This window comes from Haemaphysalis longicornis, unplaced genomic scaffold, assembly GCF_048455015.1.
Source record: "Haemaphysalis longicornis isolate Haplotype H1 unplaced genomic scaffold, Haemaphysalis longicornis Haplotype H1 scaffold_9, whole genome shotgun sequence".
NCBI lineage: Eukaryota > Metazoa > Arthropoda > Arachnida > Ixodida > Ixodidae > Haemaphysalis > Haemaphysalis longicornis.
The window spans coordinates 125,976,557-125,999,433 of record NW_027526460.1 but is presented as its reverse complement, the minus strand read 5'-3'; the positions used below and the strand labels follow the sequence as shown (position 1 = coordinate 125,999,433).

Sequence of the window (22,877 nt, the reverse complement as noted above, 5' to 3'; positions counted from 1 at the left end):
GATGCCAGAACCAAAGCAATGATTCATGCAGTCGGTGAGAGCTTCCGAAGATGACTCATCTAGGTTAGAAAGAGTTTTGTTAGAAATTTTATTCGGGCCGAGGGCGGATTCGCTGCGTAGTCCTCATGCGCCGCGCGCCCTTCTCTAACGGTGAGTGGGCTGTCCAGTTGGGACTAGGGGTACCGGAGTTATTGGGTTAAAATCTATGTGGGTTGAGCACTTACGTACCGGCGTTGTCGACTCTCGCAAAACTTCCTCATCGGAGTCGCCACACCCGTGCAACGAGGCTTTGAAATTGTGCTGTGTAGTTTTGCTACCTTCGGGGTCTAATGAAGAGTGGAGGGTGTACCTTGTGAGGAAAACCCCCACACCATGTTCCGTGCAAGGAGGTTTTCATACAACCTCCTTGGTTCCACACGATCGCAAACCACTTACCAATTTTGTTGGGTTAACCGGGTCACGTCTTCGTCACTTTCTTTGCTAAGCCGAGCCGGTCACTTCCTGGGAGAGCGATTGTTTTTTGGCGTTATATATGCTTGTCTGGGCTTCCATTAAAATTGCCGTATTGGCGCGTTCTTAAAGTGCTGTTATCCCCTCCTTGCAGGGCCGTACCCAGAGGGGGGTTTGGGGGTTCGAACCCCTCCCGAAATCTTTTCCAGCCAGCACGTACACAATACTTACTGTTGCTTTCAGCTAAACTACCCCCTTCCCAAAATTCATAACCCCCCCCCCCCCCCCCCCGAAAAAAATTTCTGGGTACGGCCCTGCCTCCTTGATATCGTAAATGCGGGTGGGGTCGGAAACCGCCGAGCGCAATGCTCCGAACGTATCCCAAAAGGCAATGTTAAGCTTTCTGCCACACTGGATGTGCGGGTGGGAATGGTGAAGGCCCCTTCCATTGACCACGAACGACTCCTTTCCTGCGCTGCTCCAGTGGATTCTTTCCCTCCGATTTTCTCTATTTCATCCCTCCATCATGTTATTGGCCTTCCCGTTTTTCTAGTTTCACTTCTCGGTATCCATTCTGTCACCCTGGGGGTCCATCTCTCGGTATCCCCTGGCATGGTATATACGACGTCATTGAGGCCATGGCAGCCCGATCGACTGTCACTGGTCAACTTCGCGGCTAATTTCTCGCATTTCCTGTGACGATCCATCGCCGTCGACGCTGTGTACGAACCTCTTCTATGCCTGAACCTGTAGGCACAGTTTAGCAGCTTCTTTTGTGTTTAGAGTGCGCACGGAGTTTGAGTGATGAGCTCAATACTTCCCTTTCAACCAGACCACTCGACAACTAACATTTATTGCTTCGAAACGTCCTACCAGACCGAGCACATGCTTGCGAGCAGGCACTAATGCCTGCTTTTTTGTGGAACCAGACCGGAAATAGACCCTTCCATGTTGCTGAGAAAAGGAGAAAACTCGCCGGCCTGTGATATATCGAAGGCCGCGGAAAAGAACTCCGCGAGCCGCCCCCCTCTACGGGAGAGAGCGCGCAGCTTTTGTCGCGTTGTCTGCGGTCGAGTTGAGAGGGAACGATTATGTGCGATTTCTCATCGCGCGTAGTTTCGGTGATAGTTAATGGATTTTTATAATTCTTGCGGGATGAGATTGCTGATGAGTCTTTACCCCAAAATATATTCCTAGTAGTCTATGGTAAGTGCTGCAGGGCCCCTTTAAAATAGCACAGGTGGTAGAAATGCTATTTCTTTCTTTCTCACAACTAAGAAAAAACATACTTTGACCCAATGAGCACAGGGTACGCCTTTTTTGGGTTTTTTTTTTCCACATATGCACATAGTGGAAAAATTATTCCCACAGCACTTCTGCCCACACACAAACACTGATCTTTACTCGATTTCAAGAGAACCAAATGACTGCAGCTGCCTGTGGCATTTCCTCAGGTTGTAAAATGTAAACTTCGTGCAAAGTCTTCTTGAGAAATAGTGCACAATTAGTTAAAAAAAAAACATTTAAGGTGGCTTTTTTTAATTTAACCAGGCATATTTAAATTAAACCAGGCAACATTTAACCAGGCATATAAGGACCAGCATACACCACGAATGCTCCAGAAAAGCAACATGCATTTCACTTACAAGCCAGACAACTGTAGGCTGTCTTTGCCTCACTGCATGGGTGCTTGCAGTCACTGCTGCTTCAGGGCACATGCATGCATTCTCGGAAAGCAGGTTATGTCAATCGCACTGCTTCCGTTCTCTTTGCTGCCACCCCTGGCTGCGATTTGTTACAAAAGCAGCGTGAGCCTTCGCTCTGCGAACTTCCGATGGTCGACTTCCGCTGCTCATTTCCAGATGCAGGGAGCAGTCAAGCACAACCTCAAAGGAAATAAGAGGAGTCAATTCGAGGCCAGTGTGTTAAATAAAAAAGACGGAACATTTATTACATGCCATGAGAAGTGACACACGTTAAATACTCGCATTCAAAACAAAACTAGTACGCGCATATTAGAACATTTATGGCATGAGGGAAGATAAAAAGAAGACTCGTTTCTCCTTTTTCTCGCCAACAACAACAAAACAACAAGAGTTTATGGCAGAAAGTTAAGAGAAAAAAACGGTCGGAACAGAAACAACCATAAAATAAAGGGGAGGAGAGGGGGCAATATCACAAAAGCCCGTACATTACACGACAATACATAGTATTGTGTAGCAAAAAAAAAAACAGAAACTCGGTATTAGTCGCAGGGCACAGCCTCTGCTGCCTTACCCACTCTATACATTTCACACTCGCATGTGCTCAAGGGAGGAGAGCTCACAACACTTTGTTAATTGAGAAAAATGAATGGGTCAAATGGCACTTGTCGCAATGAGCTGCTATTGCCTCTGGAAAATAAGACTTCCTAAAGTTATACTACATAACAATTATTTGAATTTCAGATGTTTTAGGTATAGATTTTTCCGAACTTTTGAAAACATGCTTTGTGCCCATAAAAAAAAGAATTTTTTGACATTGCTATTAGACAGAGGCTTTGCAAAAGTAAACACACCCAAAGGGGGGTCAGAATATCAATTAAAGTACCTAAGAAAGCACAGGAAAAAGTTTGTCCAACAATGCAATGAGCTTCCTCCCTTGTCAAATCTGCATGACTTCCTATTTTTCAGACCTCATTAGGCGAGAGAGGAATGGCATTAAAAGTTAAAAAAAAAGCATAAAAATTTGGCGACAATAACAGCGTTGTCAAAACAACGTACTTGCATCTCCCAACCAACACGTTCGGGTTGGAAGCAAAGCCACTCTTCAGCACAAGGAGAAGAGAGATAAAAAAACGTGAGAGAAAGCGAGACAGACAATACAGCGCCAACAATTCTGGACAACAATTTTCTCTTTCCCATCACCAACAACTTGGCCTGCAAAACACTGACAGGTAGGCATCATGATGCGCTGCTTTCTACAACTTTCTAATGGCATCTCCGACAACGGAGAAATAGAGACGGTCTGACTGCCAAGATGGCACCTATGTTCTAGGCATTTGGGAAGTAAGCACATGTATTTCCCAAAAGTGCAGCTTCCACAGATCACTGGCAGCTCAGGCCAATGACTCTTTTTACTCTTTACTCTGTCTTTACACTATTCGTAGATAGAGTAAAGCCACTTCGAACAGTAGAGTTCGGTGATCACGGCTCATCGCCGAAAGTGTATTTTTACTCTATTTTTTCACTCTATCTTTACTCCATTTGCAGATAGAGTAAAGTTGCTTCGAACGGGTAGAGATTTGTGATCATGGCTCGTCACCGAAAGTGCTTCCTTGGATCCAAATTACAAGTCTTCTCACGGTTGCCAAGTTAGCGGTGCTTGACAGAATCAAGATTTAAAAGGGGGTTACTAGCTAAGATGAGGTTGATCTAAAGCTGCCCATTTACGCTGTCTGAACTCGACTTGGAACCGGACTACTCAAGCGAACTTGATAACACCGTTTTGCAATTATCAGACTCTATCAGATCACGATTCGACTTTGAGAAGCAATTGCAAGGAAGCCCTTTCAGTGCAACAATGCTGGAGGCCAACAGCGGCTTCGAGTAAGCTGTAACCGTCTGGCCCAGACCGTACACATTCGTCGGATGCTCATTCGGATTTTGACGTTGCACAGCAAGCAAGTGACCTTCTGAACGCTCAGAAAACAGCCCTGTACAAATCAGGCGTACAGAAATGGCCACTTCCGCAAATCGGCCGTCAGTGCCCGAGTGGCAAACTTGTGACATGACTAAATGCATTCGCGGCGGAGCCAACAACCAGTGCCGCACATTGCTGCAGCAGCAGCAACCGCCACCAAAACAGAAACAAAGCAACTGGGGGCAGAAAATGGGACGAACAGGGGACAACGAAAACGGCTTGCAACAGAACCATAAATTAATGGAGGCAAACGTTTCATTTAACAACATCAACTTTGTTCACTATGACACGGAGACGTATAGTACGAGCAACCTATGCTCAAAAAAAGAGTGAGTGGGGAAAAAGCACTGCCGACAGCTTGTTCAGGAGAACTGTCTAAAACACGCGTGCCGCCATTTGGCTTGGCGAAGTAAAATTTTAAAATTTTACTTAAAATTTTAAATTCCAAAGCTACACCTGTGCTAAGAGGCGTGCTGTATTGGAGGGCTCTGGATAGATCTGAACCGCCTAGGGATCTTTAACGTGCGCAGAAATCTCAACAGCACAAAGCCTTAGCCACTGACTTACTGCAGCAAGTGGCTTGGCGAAGCAGCTTGGTCTGCTTTTTCGTGGTGTAATATAAAGTGGTAACAATAATACCAACACTATCATTTACAGCATACCAAACCATCGTGGCAGCAGTCCATTATGGTAACATTGAACCCTGAAAACTGGCTCCCTTCTCCTCAGTCACACGAATGCAATCCTGGCGAACTGTTAAGGACAATTTGTTGCAGCGACAGTTTTGCAGGAGATTCCGAGTGCATGAGGCATCATTCTTTTCTTTAACTTGCCTGAGATAATAATGGCACTCTTAGGGAGACAGCTTAAGCCTCAAGTAAGCCAGGGATTCCACGCCCCGTTCCGAAACATGTTTTACTCGACATAAAACAAATCGTAGGTGCGTCTAAGTAACAGCCACATCGTAAAAAAAGGATGCAGTGCAGGGTAGCTTATGGGTACACTTTCCATGCTTTATCTCAAGCTGAAAGTCTCTAATGCTTCAGACTGAGTAGGCAGAAAACAGCAAGGCAGTTCCAGGTTAAGCCCAGTCTGCACTGGTGCATTCTGTCGTCGCGCTCAGTGCGCACAGTGTTGCACCATTGCGGTTCCCTCACTCCCTCACATTGAAGCTCCGTGCACAAATTGCATTTTGCAATCGGACACAGCCACTATAGTAACCTGCACATTTAAAATGAGAGCAGGCTTGTTCCGGTGGCATCGCTACGCATTGCAACAAACGTTTTTCTGCAAGTTTCTTATTTCACAAAACAGTTGATTTTTATCTATTTTGGCGCAAACCAGTCACGTTTACTTGCTAAGCCTCTGTATGGAACGGAAACTGAACTAAAAGTAGACTTTATGCAAGAAACCTTGGTGCGAGTGAGTGAGCAAACAGTTCGGGCAAAAGACTTGTTCACATGTTTGTAAGCATAACGCAACACACAATGTGTATCATGTCGTAAATAGCGAACAAATTAATTTATTTTGATGGGAGAGGTTTGAAAGCCTCACATGGAAAGAAAAGGAACCAGAAGAAGGGCTTAACAATAAAAAGTGTTCAACACATGCAAAATTGTGCGCCAAAAATGCTACGCCACGTTACAAACAGTTGTGAATTGAAATTGATTATTAAGAGAAACCACCTCGTAACTAAAGTGAGTTCAATTAGTCATAAAATCAACAAAAAAAAAGTGTGCACTGCAACTTCCAGCATGACTTGCAAGTCATAGTGTTCGAAAAATGCTTTGGCTCACTTTACAAGCAGTTCAGCCTTATAGTTCGATAAACTAGGGTTTACGTCTAGGTCATTAAATCAAACAGGGCAAGCGGGTGTTCACATAAATACGCCTAGAACTGCTGAAGCTTTTTTATTCAAAACTGGAAAAAAAAAAAAAGAAAACACGGAGTAACAAGTTTTTAGAAATGCGCAAAAAACACAATGTTCATTGTGGAGTGTTTAAAAAAATCGCGAACATCAACTACCCAACTGTTGCAGATACATTATTGTCCATGCAAGACAGACAGACAAGGTAACAAACAATTTTTTTTCTACCCCACACATCTTTGTTTGCGTCACACCGTCGTGTATAGATATAAATGTACAAACTCACACATTCACACTACGCCTTCGTTCAGCCCTCACAGAGGCCGTGCAAAGGCTGCGCACTGGAAATGGGACCGCGCCGTCTGAAATTCGTCTTTTTGGTCGCTTCCGCTTTGTTCTGTCGGCCAGCATGGCAAGATCTTAAAAAGTCGTCGACTGCGAAACGGGGCGCTTGGTCACGCCCGTAGAAGAAGGCCGCCATTATTAACTTTGATACACAACACTCGGTTCTTCAACCCTACTTGCACAATCAAGCTGAGACGGGCAGTGTTTGCACCGAAACCACGCAGACTTTGTAGCGATTTCAACTTCAGGTGTAATGTGCAGCTGTGCGTCTGTGCTGGACCTTTGGAAATTCGGTATAATTAAAACCTAAGCCTTCTCTCTTACTGGTGTTAAGAAAGATCACTGGCGAAGGCCACTGTACACCATATTTTTTCCCCCAAGCACTCTCCTCTGCTTTCAACGGAAAATGTGTAGCAACTTTCACTGCGGAGCCAATGTTCACACAATAAGCCTGTGCCTCAAATACGAGTTATCACTAGTAGATTAGACCGTAGCAGTGTGCCAAGCACTTGCCTTACTTGCGTGTCGCGACATGAAAAATAAATTAAAAAAAAAAAAAAAAAAAGACAAAGCCGTTGCCAGGTGGGTATGACAATTGCTTGTGCGTGAGCTGAAACGCATTTGTTCTGTGACGAGCGTCAAAAAGTGCACGACGATTCAAAGCTTTGTTTGTACACGGTGGGTGCCAGACGATGGGAACAATGAGCCGTGAAAAATTGCAAAGTTTGCAGCCGCACTCCAACGAGAGACCCTAGCCGCTTCCAAGCACGCGCGTCGTTGCTGTTACAGAGGACAAAGGTACAAATGTAGAAATGACCACAAACGGGCCCGTCGTATGTAAAAAAAGGAGCTACGGGGACGTGCGTGCACTTTAGGAAAAAAGAAATGCACTCCTTCCCGTAAAGGAGTAAACGCGGCCGTAAAAAACGACACAAAGCTCGCAGGCAGTGAGGGACGCACGGATAACAAACCTAGCCCCGTTAAGCAGCTGGCTCTTTCAAGCGAGAGCTTCAGCTGAGCTGTGCGCATCGGCCAAGGAAAGGTGATGTGGAGATAGACCCGCGTGTATGCAGACAGCGCTGAGAAACGCTTCCTCCTCACAAACACACACAGACACACACACACACACACGGACAAAGTCCAGTCGGACCCCGCCGAGACCCATTCGCATCAAATGGGAGAGCTTTCCCAGGCATTGTTCGTACTCTCCTCCACAAGATGAACCTGTGCAGCGAGGATTTGTTAGTAGCCCCGACACCAAAATGCCCAGAGAGGGTGACAGCAAACAACGTCGTGATTGCGCACCCAGGCACTGCCTACAAGAACACTGAATGAAGGCTCGACGGCCCTATGTAACCCGTGCTCGACTTGCCGACCACTCTCGCGGCCAGTGCGACGCGGTTGCCGGCACAAAGTCCCGGAAGTTTGTGCGGGAGATAACAGCGAAATCAAAGCTCCCACGTCTCACAGACCCACACTCCGGTTAACCGGATTACCGCAACATGCGGCTGTCACGTGGCGTCACCGAAAAGCTCTACAGCTCACGATTGTGCCCCTAGCGACCAACGAAGCCAACATCTTCGTGCGCTTCCACGTTTCAGGGAATGTACAAAAACTGACTGCAGCAACAGGAAGGGGTACCGTCAAAGAAGGGTTCGAACACCTCGTAGGCAAGCTGATGTACCCCTGGGCAACTTCCAGCTATAGCCACAGGGAGACTACGCCGAACCGAAATGCGAACCTAAGCTAAGCCGCGAACGCTGGTGCGGTCTGGACTGAGGTGCAGGTACAAGCCTCTCCCGCACAAACAGGCATCACGGCAGCTTTTTCACACTCCGGCAGCTTTTCTCGGACCATTGTGCGAAGGAAAAAAAGTGACCGCGGGGTCAGATTATGGGGCCGCCCCCTCTTTTGTCACTCGGATGAAGGAAACGAGTGAATCGCTCACGGAGCGAGGTTGTAAGCCTGAGACTCTGCAGCCCTGTGCGAGTGCCCAGTGCCGACACACACTCACAGGGGAGGGCAAAGTGCTTGTTCTACCGCTCTTGCACGTGCCCCCTTTACCTAGAGGGGGAAAATCGCAAGCACTGGGCAGGCAAGGTGTGGTGCCTTCAAAGTCGACGTCAATAATGAAATGCAAGAGGAGGAAGGGAAGTTTCACACCTGCTTACGCTCCCTCTGATCTGCACTCTTGCCTCGCCTGGTGGGAAAAATTAAATACAAAGACGCCGTAAACCGGCACTTACTCCTCCGGCGAGCTTTCCCAGAGCAGAAATTTGACATTTCCTACAGCTCAAGGACGTATCGGAATATAGGAAGGGCGAAAAGGACGTCTGAATGGCTTTCTCCTCGCTCGCTGACCCCTGAGAAACACACCGAGAGCGCGACATCGTCCACAGGGATGTCCGGGCCCCGCGGCAACCAAAAACGGTGCACAACGTCCACCCGATGGCTCAAGCAGGTAGGTGGTGGTGGGTTGGAGGTTTCACCAGTTAGAAGAGCCCACTTCAGCCATTGTGGGTGGAGAGGAGGGGGGGAGGGCAGCAACAAAAAGGGCGGCAATGCACACTTTGCCAGGTGCCCGAGTTCCGTCGTCGTGGAGAGTTATCCCAGCGCCCCCTTAGCCCTTGGGAAACATGGCGAGGATGGCGGCGCACACCTTCTGTGGGTTGGTCTCCTCAGGGCAGAGGTCCATGGCGGCGCGCACCTGCTCCTCGGGGAAGATGGACGAAAGGTGGTAGTAGAGGCGGTACCGGGGGCTGGCCGTGTCCAGGGGCACCGCGCCCGGGTTGACCACCTCCAGGTGGGGCGGGGGCGGCCGCCCCATTGGCGGAAGGGGCCCCCAGGCTGCGTGGGGGCTGAGGCCAGGGTACGACGGGTAGGGCCCGGCCGGGAGTGGCGGCGGCGCGGCGCCCGCCAGCGGGAATGCGTCCAGCCTGCGGGGAAAATACAAGTTTGTTTTATGCAAAAGATTTCGTGTCTTATAGTACTTATAGTATAGTTTTATAGTACTTATAGTATAGTATGTCTTATAGGCCTCTGAGGCAGCCCTTTTCCTAATAAAGTTACATCTATCTATAGTACCCTCAGTACCCGCCGCGGTGGCTCAGTGGCTAAGGCGTTGCGCTACTGAGCACGAGGTCGCGGGTTCGATTCCCGGCCGCGGCGGCCGCTTTTCTGATGGAGGCGAAAAGCAAAAACGCCCGTGTCTACGAGATTTCGGCGCACGATAAAGATCCCCAGGTGGTCAAAATTAATCCGGAGCCCTCCACTACGGCGCGCCTCATCGCCTGCGTTGCGTCGGCGCGTTAAAGGGACACTGAAGTACCCTCAGTACTTGTCCGGCAGTAAACGGTGATTTATTCACTGAGAAATTGAACAGTTTAAGCAATGTTTCACGACGTCATTAAATAACCATTCGCAGTACAGAACTGTTGCCCACTTTTCGGCAGTTCCGGTCCACGACTATTTTGCCAGTTTCTGGCTCATGAAACAAAACAAACTGTGCAAAAAAAAGAAAGGCCCCATAAGTACCCGTGTGGCCTCAAGACAGTCCGTAAAATGTGGAAATGCCTGTCGGGAGAAGTCGAGGTCGTTTCCAAGAAGTGGCTAAATAGCTGTACACCCAGCAGTTCCAGAAGTTCCAGCTCACTGCTGGCAGGGGTAATGGACACATGGAACACAGTGGTGCCGTGACCACCACCGTGGTCCGTCCGTCCTCCCTCCCCCCTAACTACAGTCCGAGTTTCAGGCCACCACGAATAATTCACGCAGACACGTAGTATCGTTAGATCATTGGCGTTTGGAACTGTAGCTGTACCGCCAGTACAGATAAGGTGCTGGTGCCAGTGAGGCCGACTCAAGGTTTAACGAGGTGTCGCCGTTGTTCGGTGATCACCAGGTCCTCCCATGGTGGGACGAGTTTCTAAATCAGATGAAAACATCCGGGCTTTCACCATAACGGCAGAACAAATGATTCCCCTGGTGAGTGAAATTACGACAGTCCATTAAAGCCTCAACTCAAGACTGAATGATCCTCCCAGTGTGGGCAGGCGGGCACATCTATAGAGTTCCTCTACTCTGGTATGCCGCATCCACTGCCGCATCCACTCTGTGGCGCCTTCATTCTCGTGAATGGGTATGCCAAGCACTAAAACACAACCCTCAGGAGCAGCTAGGATTGGTTCACCAGCCATGGTCAAATGTAACCATCCTAGCTCAGCAGGAGTGCTTCTTATCTCCACGCCAATCGCCGATAGGTTCACAGTGAAAGTGTCAAGAGCCTTCCGCAAGTGATGAATAGCAACCTTGGTGGAGGGGTGATTGGCGGCTTGTGTCGATGTAAGCCCTGATGTGCACACCACTGACTGCAGACATGCTATGAATCAGCTTGGTCATGGCTAGATTGAAAAGGATGGGAGAAAGGATAGCCACCTGCGGTGTACCCTGCGCAGCTGTGCCTGAGTGGTGGGAAAGCAAGCTACTTGTGTGAAGAGAGAACACAGTGGAGGTGGGGCACTTAGACTGGCTTAGCTCAAACTGGTCAGGCAGTCACAGGAAAGGGACTACAGTCGAACCCCGCTACAACGAACGCCGCTTCAACGAAATTTCCGCTTCAACGAAATATTTCCAATTCCCCGTGAGCTAGCCATAGAAGTCAATGCAACAAAGTCCTCGCCACAACGAACCATTTGTCAGGCTTGCTTTCGCTTCAACGAAATTTTCGATGATTTGGGCTGGGTTTGAACAATTATTTTACAATAAAATAAGCATAGCGCCAGCTATCTGTAACTTTTTATACATTCAGGACGCTTAGTTTCACCGAAAAAGCGCGTTGCGACCACACCGCCACCCAAAACAAAACAAAAAATAACTCATAGGCGCACGCCATTGCTTGATGGTGATAACGATGTGGCTGGCCGTCTTTACACGAGGCACAGGCCCGCTTCGCCAAGGCGGAGCCCCAGAGCTACAGCCAATCCGTATCCAGTTGAAATTGCATGAATGTGCTCCGCTGCTGGCACGGTGCCGTCATGTATGCGTTGTGAGCAGCTGTCTTTGCCGTTTTCCTAATACCATTCTTCAAAGCCAAGAGCGAAAATCATGTTTGCGCGTTTGGTCTTGAAGCCTAGTCATCCTATCTTAGTCGCGAGCGCGCGGTCATGTTAAATGCAAGCGCGCGCGTCTTGCCTGCCAAGGTCAGTAGCTGCCGTGCCCTGTCAGAGGATAAGATAACGGCACTGCTCCTGCCACAAGCGAGAGGGGGGCTTCCCACGGCCTAGCAGCTATCTGCAAGTAATCAGCTCGGTGGACACGCCTTGTTGTACAGCGATACGTTTTGCGCCAGCATATCTTCACCCCCCTCCTTAACGCGTTCTTTGGGAGGTGAAAAAACAGATAACCATTGGTATGTTTGTTATCCGAATAAACATGAGTTATTGCGCGTCACTCCTTTTTCTAAACATTGTATTATGCTGCCAATGTTGCGGAAACGCACGGGACTATTTTTCTGGCCTTTCCGTGGTGTGTTGGGGCAGATTTCGCCTCAACGAATTTTCGCTTCAACGAAATTTTTCGCACGTCCCGTCAATTTCGTTGTAGCGGGATTCGACTGTATAAACAGTACATTGGGTGGGAATCTTTGAGGAGACCAAACTGACCTTAGGGCAAAATTCTATCAGCAAATGCTCGGGGACTCAAATGGAAGGAGCGACGCTACTTGCGTACACAATAAGAGGAATAATAGCTATTACTAAAAGCTTCTGTTTCTACCCCCAGTGGGCGCTACACCTGCTTCTTTTTAACAAAAATAATGATTTAGGTGTTTAACACATTGAAGCTACACCCGGATTATGCGGCTGGTTGCAATCGGCTCCAGATAAATTTTGACCACTGGAGTATCTTTAACAATTTTTTCACCTTTCGCCTGTGTCAAAAAAAACGACCGCCTTGGCCGGGATCGAACCTTAGACTCAGCTGTATGACGCCTTGGCCAGGAAGCCACTGCGGCGGCTGCCCTTCCCCTAGTTGACGCAGCGGAAGGGTCAACGCACGCCACTTCGCTTTGCGCACTCACCGCGTGTCCGAGGTGCTGCTCAGGCGCTGCATGGCCGCTGCCTGCTGCGACCGCCGGGTCGAGTCGGGCGCACTGGCGATGCGCGTCACCTCGGGGTGCTGCGTGCCCGCCAAGGGACCCCACGCGCCCGCCAGGAGCCCCGAGTCGCTGGCCAGCCTGCCCAGTGCACGGTGGGGCTGCAGGCTCTCCTGGCTGCTGGCCCGGACGGCCTCGGCCAGGCTGACGGCCGGGGGTGGAGGGACGAGGCCCTGGGAGGCCCTTAGCTGGTACAGCCGAGGGTCGTACGCCGGGTTGAGCGTGAGCTGCCGCTGAAGCTTGCGGTGGAGGTTGCCCCCGCTGCCCAGGGCCTCGTCACCGGAGACGCTCGCGCCGCCCGGCGACAGCACGGGGCTCCTGCAAGGGGACAGAGCACGGCGCCTTAGAGACCGGAACTTCGGAACACGGAAAAAAATCCGCCGCACAGACAGATTACGGGACACGGAAGGCCCTCTACTTACTGCCTGGAATGCTAACTACTTGGGCCCTTCGATTTACAGCCTCGCACTCACCAAGGAACCACGAGAAGCACTCTGGCATTCGTTTATTTTTCCAATATAGCCCTATGATACGGGAAATCCTCGAACTACACGTGGACTACTTGCGGTGAGTCCGATACTGTAAAAACAAAAGTCGTCACTTCGTCTTCGTTCAAAGACTTGCACGGCATGATTTGTAGACCCAACTGTATTACGTCTACAAAACCTAAATTGAGTAGACATTATAGTATTTGGCCTATCCAGGGGGAATATTGTGTGTGCATGCAAACACAAACACGATACTTGTACATACCGTATTTATTCGAATCTAAGCCGATAGTTTTTTTTGAAATACTGATATATTAAACTCCAGGGTCGGCTTGGATTCGAGGAACTTGAAACACGCGCCAATTTCCAAGTGAAATTGGGGGAAGTGGCACGCAGCTAGCGCCACCAAGAGAAGAAAGTATTGTAGCCATTACTAGACGAGCCAGTAGCCACTTAAGGGGCCATAGCTGGGGTCATGCCGCCATTTTGAACTGTGTAGATAGTGGCCTGCGTGCGGTGTGGCGTTTGGTTTTGACAGCGCAATGGCACCAAACAAGCAGTGCCATTATAGTGCCGCTTTTAAAAGAAAAGTTGTTTTAGCCGCGGAGTTGTCGAACGTTCAAGCCAGGCGGGACTTCGGCGTGGATGAAAAAAATGTCCGCCGTCGGAGGACGCAACGGGAGAGGATATTTGCGTGCCCCGCAACGAGGATGGCATTCACCGGACCACGAGAAGGCCGTCACCACTAAATCGAGATGGCATTGGCTGACTTCATTCGGACGCAGCGAGCAGCTGCCCTTCCAGTAACGACACAAGTGCTCCAGGCAAAAGCAAGGGAGCTTTCAAGGGAATGAGGCTTATCGCGGGCACACTTCAAAGCCAGTCGGCGCTGGCTACAGAAATTCATGAAGCGCTTCGGCTTTAGCCTCCGTCGTCGTACCACGATCGCCCAGAAGTTGCCCAGTAATTTTGAAGAGAAACTGATTGAGTTCCAACACCGCATCTTCATGTTCAATAAACGTGTTTTCTTTTTGTGAATGCTCACCTCGCCTTTTTGTTCGGCCTACATTCGAGGTAAGTTGGTTCTTTTTTTTTTTTTTTTTTTTTTTTTTTTTGTGGCTTTGCACTTTTGTGTGTCAGCTTAGAATCGGTGCCGGCCTAGATTCGAATAAATACAGTATGCTGCTCGCGCCGTAGAAATTGCCTTCCTGTCCAGGAACCCTTATATGTGTAACGCAACAGAGAGCAGTTCCCCCAAACAACAGAATGTTTCACATTTAAAGATTATCATTAGAGGTGAACTCTAGCAGTAGATTTTAGGTGTGTGCGAACAGTGATCTCTGCTTTCAAAGGTGAATGATGAATTTTCAAAGGTGCTGAGGTGAATGATGATTTTGCTCAAATAGTTGTGAATCGAAGCAAATATATCGGAAACAAGCCTCCCATAGCAGATAACGAATGAGGGTGAAGACATCATAGCCCAAATTGAGAGAAGTAAGTGGGCTTGAGCTAGGCACGCAACGAATAGTACTGACACCTAGTGGGCACCCAGGGTCACAGAGTGGCTACAGTGAGGATAGAGTAGGAGTAGGAGAAGGCCACTAACTCTACAGAAAGGCAAAATCAGAATAAGCTGCGAGAGGCCTTCCTCCATAGGCTGATGACGACGATGATGATGGCCACTCACCCCTTGGGCAGGGAGAAGGCCCCGAGGCCCGAGTCAGGGTCCGAGAGCCGCTTGGCCACAGACAGGTGGCCTCCACCGTCGGCCTCGAGCAGATCAGCGCCCAGCAGGGACGTCGACGGCACCGACGACTTGGTCCTGGACAGCGGCATCTTCTTCTTGGGCAGCACCGCCTCGGTGGCACCGCCGGGGGGCAGGCTCTTGGTCTTCAGCAGCTCGCCTGCACGCAGTCAACAGCAGTGGATATGGAAGTCAGGTTGGATCACCGGAGGACAACATCAATGCTCCACCAGTGGGTGAAACAATTTCAGCTGAGGACGCAGGTGTGCAGTGATTCTTCGCGTCGGTTTGGAGCTACAAGAGATATCGATTGTAAGTCGATTGTAATTGACTGAAGCGAATAGCTGCTTTAGCGGGCATTGTCCGATCGCTTTTAGAAGTATGAGCTACTCCCTATGTGTATGCATGCACAGTCATGGACACATTGGAAGGCGAACACGAAAATATAAACCGGAACACACAAATAAGTAAAAAATCAATTTAGGAAACCCGATTAAACGAAAGTCCCGCTTTAACGACGATATCCTGTTCCCCCTTCAGATGCACAAGGAGCGCAATGCTTTCGCTAACTCGAAATAACGAAGCCATCACCATGATCTGTCCCGGTTTCACAAACCTTTTCTCAAAAGAATGCAGCTCAAAAGTGTTAATGTTTGGTGTATATTGTAGAGTACGCCTCAAAATTGACTCGTGGCGCGCCAAAGACAACGTCGCAAGGCAACTTTGTCCCGCTTTCACGAAACAGCGCGGTGCAAAACGGAAGTTGTAATTTTGAGTTGAATCCACCAGGTGGTACCAGCGGTCAAAAAAAGTTTCGTTCACACGTCATCACTGTTCCGATTCGGTCTTCAGCAGTCTGATTTTTCGGGGCGTGCTTTCTGCTGTTTGTACACCATCTTTCTGCGGGTAGTTTCTGTGCGGGTTGTTCCTGTCAGATGAAGGATGCCCTTGATATGCTGCGGATGTGTGCCCGAGCGCACGAAGATGCGGAAGACATACTGCCCACATTGCAAACTTACGAAAAATCTGTGCGGCTGTAGCTTACACAGCACACGCAAGCAAATATCACCGACCTCTTCGGTGAGAAATACCATATTTACTCGAATTTAACGTGCCCTCGATTGTAACGCACACCTGTTTTTCGCGGTACGAAGAAAAAAACGCTATGTCCTCGATTGTAACGCACACTAGACTTTCATTACTTAATACAAAAATGCAACTTATCCTCACTTTGAACAAGCAAGGTTTAGTCCAAAGCTGGCACGAAATGAAATGTGCCGGTTATTGGCGGCAAGACAGTCACCACGACGACGGACCGGGGCAGCGATGCTCTGTCGTTACGAATCTCTGAGCCACTTGCTGCTGCTGCATGTACACCGCCAGCAAGTCTTCTATTTGGGGATATTGCCCCCTCTTTGGTCCGCTGAACCGTATCCGTGTCGCCTAGCTTGCGAACATTTTCTCTTTCTGTTTGCGCCAGTCCCGCATGCAAGTGTCCGGAACACTGAACGCACGTGACGCGGCCCGATTTCCATCGCTTTCCGCGCACAAGATTACTTTCTTCTTAAACGCAGCATTGTGGTGAACCCACCATGTCTTTGCAGTGGGAAATTCCATGGCGGAAAGAACAGAGGAATGCAAAAAAGCACTATGCAGACAACAAAGGCAAACATGTGCCAACTACGAAGCGCTGGCAACGCGTTCAGTAGTCAAGCAGCCATCTTGAAACGTCCATGGCGATACAGCGCCGCAGTTTTGAGTCGTACTTGATTGTAACGCAAATGTGATTTTGTGACCTGTTCTTCAAAAAAAAAAAAAGGTGCGCGTTAGACTCGGCTAAATACGGTAAATTTGTAGTCCTTTGGGGACCATTCTTGTTGAGGTAACAATTTTTGTGGCCGCTTTTCATACGTGCAGACCTCAATTTTATTTTCGGAGCATTTACGGTTCACAAGTACAGCACCGCCTAAGCTCACTGGATGCCGCTACAGTATATACAGTTAAACCTCAATGTAATGAAGCGCTGAGTATACTGAACCCCTATATATAGCCTTCATAGATTGTGAGAAAGCATTTGACTCAGTCGAAACCCTACCAGTCATTCAGGCATTACGGAACCAGGGGGTAGATGAGCATTATGTAAGAATACTAGAGGATATCTACAATGGGTCTACAGCTACCATCATCCTCCATAGGGAGAGCAGTAAAATACCTATAAGGAAGGGTGCCAGACAAGGAGACACAATCTCTTCAATGTTATTGACAGCATGTTAACAAGAAGTATTCAGAACGTTGGATTGGGAACAGGTGGGAGTAAGGGTTAATGGAGAATACCTCAGTAACCTCAGATTTGCTGATGACGTTGCCTTGCTAAGTAACTCGAGGGACGAATTGCAAAGCATGCTTTCTGCACTGGGCGAACAGAGTAGAACCGTGGGCCTGAAAATTAATATGCAGAAAACTAAAGTAATGATCAATAACCTCGGGACAGCACAGCGGTTTGAGATAGGTGGCGAGGCAGTGGAAGTGGTAAGCGAATATATCTACTTAGGCCAAGTTGTGACCCCAGATCCCAACCATGAGGCAGAGATAATTAGAAGGATCAGAATGGGGTGGGGTGCATATGGCAGACATTCTCAGATAATGAATAGCAGCCTACCATTGGCGCTGAAGAAGAAAGTGTATGACAGCTGCATCTTACCGGTACTCACCTACGGGGCAGAAACTTGGAGGCTCACTAAGAGGGTTCAACTTAAATTGAGAACTACTCAGCGGGCAATGGAGCGGAAAATGATAGGTGTAACATTAAGGGACAAGAAGAGAGCGGAGTGGGTCAGGGAGCAAACTGGTGTTAAAGACATATTAGTAGAAATTAAGAAGAAGAAATGGACGTGGGCAGGGCATGTAATGCGAAGGCATTACATAACCGCTTTAAAGATAACCGCTGGTCATTAAGGGTAACAGAGTGGATCCCTAGAGAAGGCAAGCGCTGCAGGGGGCGGCAGAAAGTTAGATGGGCAGATGAGATCAAGAAGTTTGCGGGGATAAATTGGTCACAGTTGGCACAGGACCGATGTAATTGGAGAATAATGGGAGAGGCCTTTGCCCTGCAGTAGGCGTAGATAGGATGATGATGATGATGTTGCTGATGATGATGTAACGAAATGGTAATCTACTTCGTTACATTTAAATTTCGCTACAATGAAATTTGCGGTTATAATGAAGCGTTCATCCCGTGAAGCATTTCCTGAAAAAGAAAACGTGGCACGCATACACGGCCGGCGCACTGTTTCTGTTTCTATCGGAGCTTAATCGTCTATGCGGGCATCAGCATGAACTGCATGGAGCGTTTTCTTCCCGCAAAAACGCGCCCCGCAAGCCACAGGCGTGCTGACGCAGCCGCGGAGACCCCCCGCGCAATGTGGGTAGCTCCAGCAACCGCTTCTAACCGTTCGCTGAAACGCAACTCAAGGGGCAAACGAGAGGGGCATGTGAGAAAAAAGCAGGTAACGTGGGTGAAATTTTCACCGTAAAACGTTATACATGCTGCTTACGAAAGCGCCCATCAAATATCCTCCGCGGCGGTAAGCCCAATCGTCTAGCCAGCCGGCATCCGCGAGCGCTTCGCAGCTCCCGCCATAGGGTGCGCACCTCCCCTTCCTGGTCACTTTCTGACTGAGGGAGAAGCTGCCGCCGGTGCGCAGTCGTGGACACGGGTGAGAAAACAAACGCGCGCACAAGGCTCATATTCACAAATGCTTGCTGGAACAATGAAACCCAACAAGCATAAGCGAACTCAAACGAAGGGCAAGGTGGTGGCAGCGGCGGCGGCGGCCCCACCAGAGGCGATTAGGCTTACCACCGCAGACTGGAGGATATTTGATGGGCGCTTTCGTAAGCAGCGCGTATGACATTTTACTGTGAAAATTTTGCCCACGCTATCCGCTTTTTTTTCTCGCGTGCCCCTCTCGTTTGCCCCTCAAGTTGCTTTTCAGCGAGCGGTTAGAAGTGGTCGCCCGAGCTACCCACATCGCGTGGGTGGTCTCCGCGGCTGCGTCAGACCGTCTGTGGCTTGTGGGGCGCGTTTTTATCGGGAGAAAACGCCCATGCGGTTCACACTGATGCCTGTGTAGACGATTAAGCTCCGACAGAAACGGAAACAGTGTACCATCCGTGTATGCACGCCACGCAGTTTGTAGGCAAGGGGCTTGCTCACAGACTTCGTGGCTCACTGCATCCGCGGCATTGGGCGGCCCGTGTTTCCATTTGCGTTTTTTTAAGACCCCGTTTCGGTGCTTGCATCTCCCAAAATATGCCTCTACAATTTAAATTTCATGCCTAGTTCTCCATGAAACTTCGTTACACTGAAATTCCGGCAAACGGACTTTGTTACACAGAGGGTGAAAATACATTGTGCGCATACGCTCGAAGTTACGAAAAATTCCGTGGTTCGTAACATCGAGGGTTTTGTTACATTGAACTTCATTACATCGAGGTTTAACTGTAATCGAATGTACCAAATTAAGTGACCAAGAAATGCTTAACTTAATTTACTGAAGTTCTCAATTTAATTAAGTAATTTGAGACATCCCTCAACTTTGCTAAATCAAGTTCTGGCTGTAGCGCAATTTCTTTCCATACAAGTTCCATACGCGTGGCTTAATTACGGTAACAAAGTCGGGAAAGGCAGCTTTCCAAATATGCCAATAGTTTGCCATTATTTCGCGTGTTCTGGTTCATATTTTCGTGTTCGCTTTCATTCGTCCATGACTGTACACTACACTAGCCCACAGGCAAACCTAACTGTCATAAAACACAACGTTCGGCAAGTTGGTTGCTTCTGCAAAAAATTAGAGCGCGAAGAACACAACGGCAAAGGAATGGTGACAGGACGGAGCAATGGTGAGTAGTCCTTCCCTTGTCATTCCAGTCACCCTTTTTTTGTCATGGTGCAGCAAACAAGACAAAGGAAGTACAGCGACAGAATGGAGCGATTGTCTCGTCGTCCTTTCCTTGTCACACAATAGCAAAGGAAGGATGACGGGAAGGACATTGGGAGGACTGCTGACTATTGCTCCGTCTCGTTGCCCTTCATGTGCTGCTGTGTCCTTCGTGCTCTTTGTCTTTACAATTTAACTGCGACATCCAACAAAACAGCACAAGCGGTGCGCCCCCTCTCCGTCTTCTCTCTCTCCCGTGAGATGAGCGAGGGGACTGGGGGAGGAGACTCACCGCCGGGCGAGGAGTCCCGGCTGCTCTTGATGCTGCGCGCCTTGACCTCCTGCAGCTGCAGCCGGGCCTGCTCAGCGAGCCGCTCCGTGACGGACTTCTGGGGCAGGTTCCCCCGCTCGGGGTGGTAGTACTTGCACTTGTTGCCGTAGGTGCACTTCTTGCCGTAGGGGCAGCTGGGGGGCCCCTCGAAGGGGGCCGCGGGGGGCCCGCTCTTGCGCAGGAAGGCCTCCAGCGAGGGGCCGTGCCGCCCCAGGGGGTCGTCGGGGGGCATGAACCTGCACGGGGACGAGGGGAGGGCACAGGTCAAGCAACTCCGTTTTAAGCGGAGAAAGGCTCCCAGAACTTGTTTGTGCCCTCGTTAGGCCTAGCCCAGTTTGTGGGGCTGGCCATCTTGGGCAGTGGAATGGCCACGTGCGTGCTAATTCTTTGACTATCTACACGTGGTGCGCCGTCCCTGCGATACCATGTGAACTGCAAATAAGGACACCTATGTATGGACATTCACTGATCTCCCATTGGCACCCTCGCTCAGACAAAAACCCTCTCCACCGAGCGGTGCTCAGACACGAACACTATTTCAGCAGGGACTTTGGTCAGAGATTCAGTCAGTGTTGGTAGTTGGGAGAACCTTGACCCCACGGCCGCAATAATAAGCCTGAGCCCCCCCTCAACTTGGCGAACAAGCAAAGGTCTCTGCCTTCACCATGAGCAACAGCTCTCTGTTTGGTAAATTGCCTGCACAGCTGGCAACAAAGTTACATCTTTGTCACCAAAGCCTGGAGTTCGTCTAGCATATATGAGTACTCAAACCTGGGCATGAATCTGGTTTCCACTACGTGGCCAGTATGGCTTAACAGTTTTTGCTCTAGCACAGCTAGTCTAAGTTCCGCTGAGATCCCATAATCTGGACCACAAGTGAAGGACAATGGCAGCCAACTGCGAGTTTGATTTTCTAAACATTGTGATAGGCGGATCATAGGCAGCACAGTTTCCCAACCGGGCCCGTACTACGTGCTTTTTTAAAACAATGCATTAACCAATCAACTAAGATGATAGCCCACTTGCCAAATTTGAGCCTCAGGGCTGTCATCTATAAAATGTGATGTGAGGCTGCCCATATGTAGAGCTGCAGCAGAATTTTTGTGGCCTACGTTCACAATCAAATGTATCCCAGTTGCTCCTTATCTTGAAACCAGGAAGTCTGGAATTTTCGTATCTTTACAGCCATCTTGGCTGCTTTAATACATGCGTGTAAATAAATCTTTCAATCAACAACTTTTGTACAGGCAACCAGGACTGGCTTGAAAAACCTCCTGCACCTTAAAGGAGCACTGGCACGAAAATATTATGTTACACTTTTATTGCTTTTATCGATGCTTAATGGTCTGGCCAACCTGAAACAGAACTTCAAATACTTCAGCGCGCGATAGTTAATTACATTGAACGGCCTGAAAATCGTTTGTTTCAAATTCCCGCGCTTTCATCTCGAACGGCGCATATGACAGACTCCCTGCCTGACCTCACCGCTTTGTGCGGACGTCACTGGCGCCCGCTTGAGAGGGTGTTGCACCCGCTCGCCGCTCGTGGGGCTGCGCGCGTAAAGTGACGTGACGAGTTTTTGACGAGCGCTGTTGTGTCACTTCTTTTTCCTCTCCTGGGGTGATGTCACGCTGATGTCCATTTGCTGAGTGCCGTTCCGTGCGCTGCTCCGTCGGCGCGATAAACGAGATCCAATTGAACTACCGTATTTACCCGATTCTAACGCGCACTTTTTTTCCGAAAAAATAGGCCGAAAAATTGCATGCGCGTTAGAATCGGATACAAAACCGAAACTGCCGAAACAGCGAAAATTTCGTCTCCCCCATCACCATCGCCATCTCAAGATGGTGCCAAAGCTTTTAGCAACGATTTTCCTGACGCAGCAAGCCTAGACGTCTAGGCTTTTCTATCGGCGTTCACACAAATCGTCAAATCGTTTCACTTGCGCGCTTGATGACAGCAATGGCAGCAGCGGCTCCCACGCGTTCAAAACGAGCGGTCGACTGAAGCGTGCACCTCTGGAGAAGCTCTCGTGACGGGCGTGCGAGGCGTGGGCCACGATCCCATCGACCATGGTTGAGCGTTCGTTCAGAAGTGTGGCATCGCGAACGCGCTTGAAGGCACCGAGGACGACATGTGGTCAGCGGAGAGTGACGAGGACTGAGATGAGTGAGATTACTTCTGGAAATAAATCGCCCGTTTCTCTCGCATTCGTTTGTCTGGGTCACAAAGTAACGTGCGCATTACAATCGGAGGTGCGAGTTTTTTCGGTTTTTTTTGCCAGTACAATAGGGTGCGCGTTAGAATCGGGGGCGCGTTAGAATCGGGTAAATACGGTATGTTCTTCGCGTCGCAGGCAGCTCATATTTCAGCCAGGGTATTCTGTTGAGTGAAGGAAGCGAACTGTGCAATAATATTAACGTCGAAAATTGGTGTCAGTGCTCCTTTAAGCCCGGGATGCTCTCTCACAATTTAATCTTGGAAACCTCTGAAAGACTATTAAGGACCAGTGTCTATGGCAGTATCTTCTTCATTTTGGCAACAACTCACTGCCCTGACCACATGACACGTCGGTGGGGACCCACCAAGCCCTGCTACATTCATGCAGCACTGGCCGCAATGACAGTGGTCATGGGCTGGTCTGACAGTGACGCACAACCAAAATAAAATGTACACTACATGTATCTAATATTGTAGTGATGGCTGAAATGGATGGCTATGAAATACCTTGTACGCTTTCTTTAGATTTCTGTTTTTCCCACCTCTTCATGAATATGCAAACTTGTATGCAATGTCGATTTTTGGCCTTCCCTACTACAATGCCTAGAAAGCGAAGTACGTATGTGAATAAGTAAAAAAACTGAAGCCCCACACACGCAC

At 49.1% G+C, this 22,877-nt stretch overlaps 1 protein-coding gene across 2 annotated transcripts in view; it reads right to left on the bottom strand.

Annotated features, from left to right (window-relative positions):
• Positions 1-2,366: 2,366 nt before the first annotated feature.
• The window catches only part of LOC144152765 (uncharacterized), a 150,052-nt gene continuing 129,541 nt past the window's right edge, over positions 2,367-22,877 (bottom strand). For both annotated transcript variants that reach the window (XM_077684201.1, XM_077684202.1), the window contains exons 5-8: positions 19,959-20,233; positions 14,670-14,886; positions 12,420-12,812; positions 2,367-9,279 (exon numbers count right to left, since the gene is read on the bottom strand). In XM_077684201.1, the coding sequence (XP_077540327.1) occupies positions 8,964-9,279; positions 12,420-12,812; positions 14,670-14,886; positions 19,959-20,233 (1,201 nt within the window). In that variant the 3' untranslated portion in view covers positions 2,367-8,963. The remainder of the gene's footprint in view (positions 9,280-12,419; positions 12,813-14,669; positions 14,887-19,958; positions 20,234-22,877) is intronic.